Genomic DNA, 8,932 nt, shown 5'->3' with positions numbered 1-8,932 from the left:
CCGGGGGCCCCCACGCCCCTCCCGGCGGGTCCCCTTCCACAGCTGGGGGGGACCCGCAGTCCCCCAGGGGGCCCCCACAGGCCGACGGGGGGGACCCCTGGAAGAATTGGGGGGCCCCCCTGGGGGGCCCCCCGGGGGCCCCTGCAAGACCCTGCAGAGCCCCTGCAGCAACGACAACTGGCAGCAGCGCTGCGTGCAGCAAACCTGAGCAAACAGAAGCAGCAAAAGAGCAGCAAAAAGTAAATTTAAAAATCAAAGAAATTCAAAACAAATGGGGGGCCATTAAGGGCAAGAAGAGGGTCTAGGAAACTCTAGGGGCACCCGCAGCGGCAGGTCGCGGTGTCTGCTGGCTAGGGTTTAGGGTTTAGAGTTTAGGGTTTAGGGTTTAGGGTGTGGCTACCGCCATCAAAGGAGGTGAGGAGCGAGAGTCCCTTGGCGAGTTGCCTCTGCTGCTTCCGTATCTCCGCTTCAAGGGAAGACCCCCTTGCCGCTGCTGCTGCTGTTGCTGCTGCTGCTGCTGCTGCTAGCTGCTGCAGTCTGCTGCTGCAGCACTCCAAGCACAGCAGCCTAGGCTGCATTTCAGCAACAAGCACAGCCCCCTCCCAGGCACTTGGACCTTCTTGAGGAAGTCCTTCGGGGCCCCCCTGGGGGCCCCCCTGCAAGGTCCCTTGGGGGCCCCCCCGCGGGGCCCCCAAGGGGCCCCGCAGGGCCCCATGGGGGCCCCCGACAAGGGCCCCTTCTATGGATTTGAGGTATTGAGGGACAGGATAAAAGAAAAAAGTCCAAGAGCCCAATGTGAGCTGCTGAACATAAGGTGGCAGCCTCACGGGGGGCCTATTTTGCTGTGAAAGCGAGTCTGCTGGTGCTGCTGGTGCTGCTGCAGCTGCTGCTGCTGCTGCGGTGTGGGTTGTAAAGCCAGCAAATGGCAGGGCAAGGCGCCGCTGCTGCAGCTGGTTAGGCTGCTGCGGAGGCTGCTGCTGCCGTTGCAGGAATGTCTTTGCTGCTACTGCTGCTCTGCTGTGCAGCAAGAACGATCCGCGGAGACGGGGAGGCCGGGGGCCCCCAGAAGGGCCCCCGCAGAGCAGCCGCATCCGTTGAGGCTACCCGTGGGCCCCTGTGATGTACTGACCAGTGGTCAAGTTGTGGTGTAGGGGCTTCAACAGGAGCGCATCATGGGGGCTGGATGATCTGGGTAGTTTGGGGGCCCCCGAGGAGGCAGGGGGCCCCAGATGGTCCCAAATTTGAGGCCTGTGCCTCTGCAGATAAACGAAATTGCCAATTAGATTTAAATTTGGACTAAAGTGGCCACTTGAATGCCCCCAAGGTCACTGCTGTGGGGCCCCCCTTCCCGAGTCGATACTGGTGGCCTGTGGCTCTGCAGCATGCAGAGCTGTGTATTCGCCTAGCAGTTAAATAAGTAGCTTCAAACCGCAATTAAAAAGTAATAAATACTATTTTTAAAGAAGTTAAAGGGGAGAAATTTCACAATTCCAAGGAAAAGTTGCAAGCTGCCCAGCGTCTGGCGCTCAGCAGCACGTCCACTCCCCAGGCCGATAGTTCAGTTGGATAGAATGCCCGGCTACGGACCGGGTGGTCGTGGGTTCGAATCCTGCTCGGCCTATTTACTTTCAATTCGACTTAAATCAAATTGATTGGCATTTAGTTTATTTTCTGAAGTTTTGTAATTTCAAAAGTAACACACTTCCCAACGATGGCTCAAGTCCTGAAACTGGTTCGCCATCTACAGCACCGGCGCAGTCCAATGGACCGCATGCAGCCCTAGGCAGAACTAGCGAACTTTTCTTTTCGTGCAAATTGCTGCAGCTTCCTCTCGTGCTGCAGCAGGAAAGAAGATACTTAGAGGCACTGGGGCCCTTCGACATTCCAGGAAGCCTAGAGTTCATCAAGAGTTTTTAAAATGGAAAATTCAAAGTAGGCCGAGCAGGATTCGAACCCACGACCACCCGGTCCGTAGCCGGGCATTCTATCCAACTGAACTATCGGCCTGGAGACCGCCGACGTGGCAGCAGCTTAAGTGTAGGAGCGTGAGCAAAGTGTGGGGCCCCACACTCTGGTGCTTTCATAACCGCACGGCAAGCAGCAACTCAAAGCATTTTACTCCACTCCCTCGCCGTGTGGAGATGTGGACGTCCTAGCCTTGAGATGACTGTACGAAGTGGTGAAAGCCGCTGGTTAGTTAGCTGGCTAGCAGCTTGCTAGCTAGCTAGCTAGCTGTCAAGCTGGCTTAAGGAGAAGCGTGCCTGAGTGCCTAAGGCATTTCAGGCTAGACTTTATGATAAGTCTTTTTAAATTCATTTTTGCTGCTTCTTCTTTGTGTTCGTTTTGCTGAAAGAAATAAATGCGCAGCAGCAAAGCGCACTGCTGAGTTGCTGCTGACTCAACGCCTTTAGGACTCCACGCTTCCACAAACTTATCCCCAAATGAAGGAATTGATTTAATTTGTTAAAAGCCCAAAAATCAAGATAAGACGATTGATTTAGTTGATTTAATTCAGCTTCAAAAGGCAAAAGTAGGCCGGGCAGGATTCGAACCCACGACCACCCGGTCCGTAGCCGGGCATTCTATCCAACTGAACTACCGGCCTGAAGTGACCCCCACACCACAGTGACAAACTCTTAATTTTCCAACTTATTAGGGAGTCTTAGCCTTAGTCTTACCAGCAGCAGCAGTAGCAACAGCAGCAGCAGTAGCAGCAGTGGCGACAGTAGCGGCTGCAACAGTAGCATCGGCAGTAGCGGCAGCAGCAGTAGCAGCAGTGGCAGTAGCAACAGTAACAGCAACGGCAGCAGTAGCAGCAGTAGCAGCTGAAAATACACAGCAGGAATAGAATGCGGGAGGGGTGAGAGGCAAACAAACAAGATGACAGAAGCAGCAGCCAGAAAAAAGGAAGGAACGCAAAAAACAGTAAAGCAGAAGCTTAAACGGGGAAGCGGCAGCAACAGCCCAGTGGGAAGAATCAGCACAGCAAATGAATGATGGCAGCTTCTTTTTAAATCGCAAAAATCAATAAGAAAAACATGTAAGAGCATTTGATGGTTCCCTCTCAGGAAAAATGAGAAAAAAATGAAAGAAATAGGACCATTAGGCACTCAGAAAAATTCAAAAAGAAACAGAATTAGAAGATTGACAAAGGAGCTGAGTGCAATATGCTGTGGAATGTCTTCGCAGCAATATAAGACATGCAGCCTAAAAGTCTAGAAGTCTAACTCATAAACTTTTGCTTCGGACCTTCGCCTAATTTGCTGCAGCAAACTGAATTCCGCAAAGACTTGAATTTCGATCCGAGAGCTCTTTGCTGCTGCTGTCGTTAATCCCCCACTCTCCGTCAATAAAAATTCTGCAATACTGTAGCATTTTCGGAAGTTGTGGAAGCTCTGAAGCTTTTTGTGAAGTTTGCGGCAGCACAACAAGGTTAAGGTCAATTAAATCGAAATAACTTATGCAGATTAAAAAAGATAATGTTTTTTCGGGCTCCAGTCTGAAAAAAACTACAAGTTGAATGCACCCCGCTTCTCTAGTTATCCTATCTTTGTGCGCCTTGCTTTAAGTGCTCAGTGGATGTCTCGTTTGCTTTTCTGTTCCCTTCAGTTTGTTTGATTCCTTTTTCTTTTCCAAACTTATGAATTCCCTCATTTCACCTTCTTTCTTTTCCTTCCTTCACCAGCCAAATTCGGAAAGTCCAGCATTGGATTTCATGTTTATTGCCATATAGGACCATCTATGTTGTTTTGATTGGAGCTGTTGAGTCACTTGCCACTTCTCAGTAGCGCACAATTGGACATGTTCATTCGAGCTGTTTCAATATCAATTCAAAGAATCTTGTCCACGTTTGTGCATTCAGCAAGCAAAACCAACGCTTTTGACCTTTCTAAAAAGGCTGAACTCGTACGTGATTGCTAAAGGCAAAAAAGCAGACTCTTCAAATGAAACTTGCCTTCTTCGCCGCTCGAATCTTTCTCCCATTCACGAACAGCATAAATTATTGTCTCACCATCATGTTTGTAACATTGTGTGATAGATGCTGTATAATTTGATAGCTTGACGAATCTAAGATGTCAAAAACTTTTCATAGCTTCAAAATTTAAGAAAAGCAATAAAAATGGCAGACGAACCAACGCTGTTAGCAAGGGTGCGTGGCGCTTTCTTCCCTCTCCAACTACAAAAACTAGAAAGCACTGTTGAGTAATAAGTGCCATTAATTATGAGTACGTCTTTTTATTGCAATTTAAAAATACGTTTATTTGTTTGCTTGGAGTCTGTGTTCGCAGCAATACATGAAATGCGCGTGTGTTTGCAAGCCTATACGCACACGCCAAGCTTGTGCACATATATTTATAATTCATGAATTTCAAGCATAAAAGCACATATATATTTGTAATAAGCAAATCTAGTATATGTATAAACTAAGTTTATATGGCTTTTGCATGTGGTATGCATATATTCACGTACGTGGAAATGAAACACACACAGAGAAATTCAAAAGCTAGAAAGATATATCTATTGGTATACGTACCTTGAATGAAAGACTGTGCATGAATTTGTGTAAAGCGTATATATGCAGCATAATTTTTGTACGAACGTTCACATGCATTTGTTTACGCAGTTGAATCCTTCATTTGCACTACAACTTGTGGTCAGAAATATGAAATGTGAGGCTTGGCCACAACACAGCAATAAACAAAAAGCCACCAAAGCAGCTCCATAAAAGCATTAATACCTATTTTCCCTTTACGATATTTTTTAAATAGCTGGCTAGGCAAGAGTAGCGGGAGCCCCTGGAACATTTCGGTACTGACTATCAGAAACGAATTGCAGCTTGAACACTAAGGCTAGGGAAAGAGCCACCCAAATCCACTTGTTTTATTTTCTCTCGTTGAAATTAATTAGCAAAAGCAAAAATAAACCAAAACAAAGTCATTTCTACTTATGATCGAGACATATTTCTAGCGTTTCTACTGGGGGCCGGGGCCCCAGCCCCAAAGTTGCCTGTGCCTTGCTCGCGAGGCTTAGCAGTCTGCATGCAGTAAATAAAGCACATTGTAAATTATGTACAAAAATTGTTATTTTTTACATTATTTCAGTTTCTTGATGGATTACATTAACGTTGTGCTGAACAGCAAGCCCCGAACAGAATCGGCGCAGCCATACACAGGAAACTTGACGCTGCTCCCGGAACTCCTAGCCGCAAACCCTAAACCCTAAATCCTAAACCTTAGATCTTCAAATACTGGCTCTCTGCAGGCGCATCAGCAGCTACGACGGCACCTGTCTTCCCGCTTCACAATTCCTTGCTGCAGCAGCACCAACGGCGGCAGCAGCGGCTGCTGCTGCTGCTGCTGCTGCACTCCCAGGAGCACACTAGCAGCCGCAACAACAAAAGCGGAAAAAACAGCAGCAGCGGAAGCAGCAAATGCAATAACAGCAGCAGAGCCTCATGTCCCTGGGCCAGCCGCGGGCTTGCCTGTAAGCCAACATTCTGACTGCAGCTGCTGCTGCAGCGCCCACAGCAGCAGCAGGCTCAGCAGCAACTGCAGCAGCAGGAAGCACAACAGCGCCTGCCTTCGCCTTTTCCACAAAACTTGTCGAGCCTTGCCGAGTGCTGCAGCTGCTCGCTAGAGCTGTTGCTGCGGCTGCCGCTGCTGCAGCTGCAGCTGCCATCGCTGCAGCTGCAGCTGCTGCAGGGTCCTGCAGCACTATCTCGATGACTTCAACTCCCACGCGCTGATGACTGTGCCCTGGGCCCTCAGCAGAGTCAACATTAGGCACGCGGATGCGCTGACACAGGTGAGGGTTTGGGGCAGGGTTTAGGGTTTAGGGTTTAGGGTTTGGGGCTGGGCTACGGGGAACAATGACTGGGCTTGCGAAACGTGCGTTCGGGGCATGGGTTTGGGACTTTGGGGTCGGCTTTGAGGGTTTAGGGTTTAGGGTTTGGGGTTTGACTTCGAGGGTTGAGGCTCGAGGGTTTGGATATTAGGGTTTAGGGTCTGGGGTCACTCCAGGCCGATAGTTCAGTTGGATAGAATGCCCGGCTACGGACCGGGTGGTCGTGGGTTCGAATCCTGCTCGGCCTACTTTTGAATTTGCATTTAACAAATTCGAATTTCACAAATCTGAATTTGATATTTGATGGATTTTTATTTAATTTCGCGTACAGTTCTTAAGGCGCTTTTGTGCGTCTGGGTGTACGTACAGGTGGGACAGGAGGCAGTGCTAAAGGCCCCGCTCATGAGGCCAGGAGATCTCATAAAAGTTGCAGTTGGTCTGGCAAAGTTGGTGAGTTTTTTCTTCGTTCCCATTTTCTTTTTCTCCTCTAAGTGCGGCATTTATTTGCCATTTAATTATTTTGTTTGATCGGTTTGGTTCTTTTTGGAATTTCTTTCTGAGGCCACTTATTTTTCACAAAGATATCCATTTGTTGAATTTTCTGGAGTCTGTTTTCCGCAGCTTATCATTTACTATTTTTGCGTCTTTCTTTTTCTTTTTCTTAATGAGTTTCTCTCCTTACTGTTGCTTCTTTGGTTTCTTCTCGCTTTCCGTCTTGATTTTCTCATTTCTTTTTTTGTCGTTTTGGTCTTTTTCTTCCTTTTGTTCCTATTTTTGTCTTTTTATCTCGGTGTCTCTCGTCTTTTTGTTCTTTTTTCTTTCTTTTTAGCTGCAGCAACTCTCTGTTATTATATCATTTGGTTCTGCTGCTGTAGCTATCACTTGCTGCTGCCTAAATGTGCTCAAATTTCTATCTGCTGTCTTAGCTGGAGCAGCAATTATTGCCCTTGCTCCATTCTCTGCAGCAAACGCAGCAGCACCCAGCAGTACCGAGCAGCAGCAGCAGCAGCAGCAGCTTTGTCCTATCCCTTTTGTTTGTTCAGGGAGTCTGCCCCCCATCTCTTAGAGAGCGCCTCAGCGAAGTGCTCCTGCATGCACTCAAAGAAGCTCCCTCGCTGCAGTTTCGGGGCTGCATGCATCCTGTTGCAGCGATTGGGCTGTACACGCAGCCCCTGAAAATGTTTGTCATGGAAAGATTTTCAAAGTAGGGTTTAGAGGCCCCTAGGGATTAGGTTTGAGGGTTTAAGGCTTGCCACCACAGCTGCTTTTTTGTTCACTAATCAAGCCTCAAGGCCTCTATTGGCTTTCGAGCAAAGTTTTAGTGTGCAGTACTGCTGCTGCTTCTGCCGCTGCTACTGCTGTTACCATTACTTCTGCTGCCGCTGCTGCACCGTTTTTGCTTCTGGACATGCTAGTCATGTCCCCCACCGATGCGCTTGGCAGTGCTGCAGCAGCTACGGCTATATCATGTTAGTTGCGCTTCCATTGCTGTCGCATTCATTCCGCTGCTGCTGCTGACGCTGCTGTTGCTGCTGGTGCTGCTGCAGGGTGTTTATATGCGCTCGTCCTACGCACTTAGAGAAGGCACTGCAGACAGCTGTTGCTGTTCGAGTGCTGGAGCCGCAGACTTGGGCAGCTCTTCCTCGCAAAGTCCGGCAGTTCTACGCCAGACTGAGGCAGGTCTAGGGTTTAGGATACAGGGTTTAGGGTTTGGGCTTCAGGGTTTGGGGTTCGGGGTCTGGAGTTCGGGGCTGAGGGTTTGACATTTAGCCGCGGGGACTTACTTGGCTTGGGGGTGAGCAGCTTACGGCTTCAGCTGTAGAAGTGACGCGGCAGCGGCTGCAGCAGCACTTGCGGTTGCTGCTGCTGTTGCATGCGTCGCTGCTGCTGCTTCTTGCAATGCTGCTGCTGCATTTGCTGTTGCTGCTGCAGCTTGCGCCGTATTCCCTACCCTGTGCGTCGCCCTTCGCCCTTCCATTGGGAGGTTTCGGACTGTCTTGCTGCTCTCGGCGTTGCTCACCGCAACACGTTTCAGTCAGTTGGTGCTGCTGTGTTGTTTGCTGCTTCGCATTGCGTCTGCTGCTGCAGTTGTTGCATCTGTTGCGTTGCTGCTGCTGCAGTGATTGCTACTGTCTGCTGCAGTTATTGCTGCCGTTGCGTTATTGCTGCTGGTGCAGGGGTTGCTGCAGTTGCGTTGTTGCTGCTTCTGCAGTGGCTACTGCTGTTGTGTTGCTGCTGCTGCTGCTGCTGCTGCGTTTGATCGCGTGTTTCGTCTTCTTGCTGCTGCTGCTTCAGTTGGGGTTGCTTCTGGATTGATATTGGAGAGGCGGAGGACAAGAGGCGCTGCATTTTTGTAGATGGTCCTGCTGCCTTCTACACTTCAACCACACAGTACACAGAGCCTGTGAAGCTGCAACATAGGTAGCTGCTGCTGCTGCTGCTGCAGACTTTGTTGCAGCTAGGGGGTTTGCTGCTGTTGCATATCTTGCTGCTGCTGCTGATAATAATGTGCTGGTCAAGGCTTGCTGTGCTGCGCATGCAGCTGCCTCCGGTGCTCCTTGGGCTGCTGCTGCTGCTAGCGCGAGTGATCCTGGCTTCAATGTTTTATTAAGGATTTGTTTGCCAATGTCTTGCCAATTTGGATTTTCATTCACTATTTTATTCTTCCCTCTTTAATTTTTTCAGAGTGCTGAGTGATCTCGGATGGGATATTCGTCGCGTGCGGTGGTTTGATTGGGTCGGCCTTGAAGACAAAGAAGACAAATTGAAATTTCTGAAGTGAGCTGCTGCTGCTTCTGAGGTTGCTGCGGCTGCTGCTGAGGTTGCTGCCGCTGTGGTGCTGCTGCTACTTCACTGCCGTTCCTGCCGCCGCTGGAGCTGCAGCAGCCTCATTCCTGCTGCTCAAGTTGCTGCTGGAAGCTGCTGAGCTTGCTGCTGCTCTCACTCCTTTGCGGGCCTCGATACTGCTGGAAAGCAGCAGCAGCAGCAGCAGGAACAGCAATTGTGTGCGCTTCGCTCCTGCAGGGAACTGCGGGCTGCTCCCCCGCTGCCGTCTTTGCTGCCAGATCCTACCCACCCCCTGAGCGAA

General features: G+C 49.6%; 2 protein-coding genes across 2 annotated transcripts in view; one reads left to right on the top strand and one right to left on the bottom strand.

Moving 5' to 3' along the window:
* Positions 1-1,091, bottom strand: part of ETH_00002685 (uncharacterized protein) — a gene marked incomplete at both ends in the record, with an annotated part of 1,809 nt that extends 718 nt beyond the window's left edge. Inside the window, 2 exons of the mRNA XM_013373332.1 lie at positions 15-204; positions 401-1,091. Of these exons, the coding sequence (XP_013228786.1) occupies positions 15-204; positions 401-1,091 (881 nt within the window). The remainder of the gene's footprint in view (positions 1-14; positions 205-400) is intronic.
* Positions 1,092-5,745: 4,654 nt separating this feature from the next.
* ETH_00002680 (uncharacterized protein) overlaps positions 5,746-8,932 on the top strand; it is a gene marked incomplete at both ends in the record, with an annotated part of 3,301 nt that continues 114 nt past the window's right edge. The window contains 7 exons of the mRNA XM_013373331.1: positions 5,746-5,805; positions 6,214-6,294; positions 6,888-7,048; positions 7,777-7,878; positions 8,140-8,265; positions 8,530-8,622; positions 8,869-8,932. The exon at positions 8,869-8,932 is cut by the window's right edge and continues 114 nt beyond it. Of these exons, the coding sequence (XP_013228785.1) occupies positions 5,746-5,805; positions 6,214-6,294; positions 6,888-7,048; positions 7,777-7,878; positions 8,140-8,265; positions 8,530-8,622; positions 8,869-8,932 (687 nt within the window). The remainder of the gene's footprint in view (positions 5,806-6,213; positions 6,295-6,887; positions 7,049-7,776; positions 7,879-8,139; positions 8,266-8,529; positions 8,623-8,868) is intronic.

This window comes from Eimeria tenella, genomic scaffold (genome assembly GCF_000499545.2).
Source record: "Eimeria tenella Houghton genomic scaffold, Eth_scaff133, whole genome shotgun sequence".
In the NCBI taxonomy this organism is placed as follows: Eukaryota; Apicomplexa; class Conoidasida; order Eucoccidiorida; family Eimeriidae; genus Eimeria; species Eimeria tenella.
This window is presented reverse-complemented; position numbering and strand designations above follow the sequence as displayed.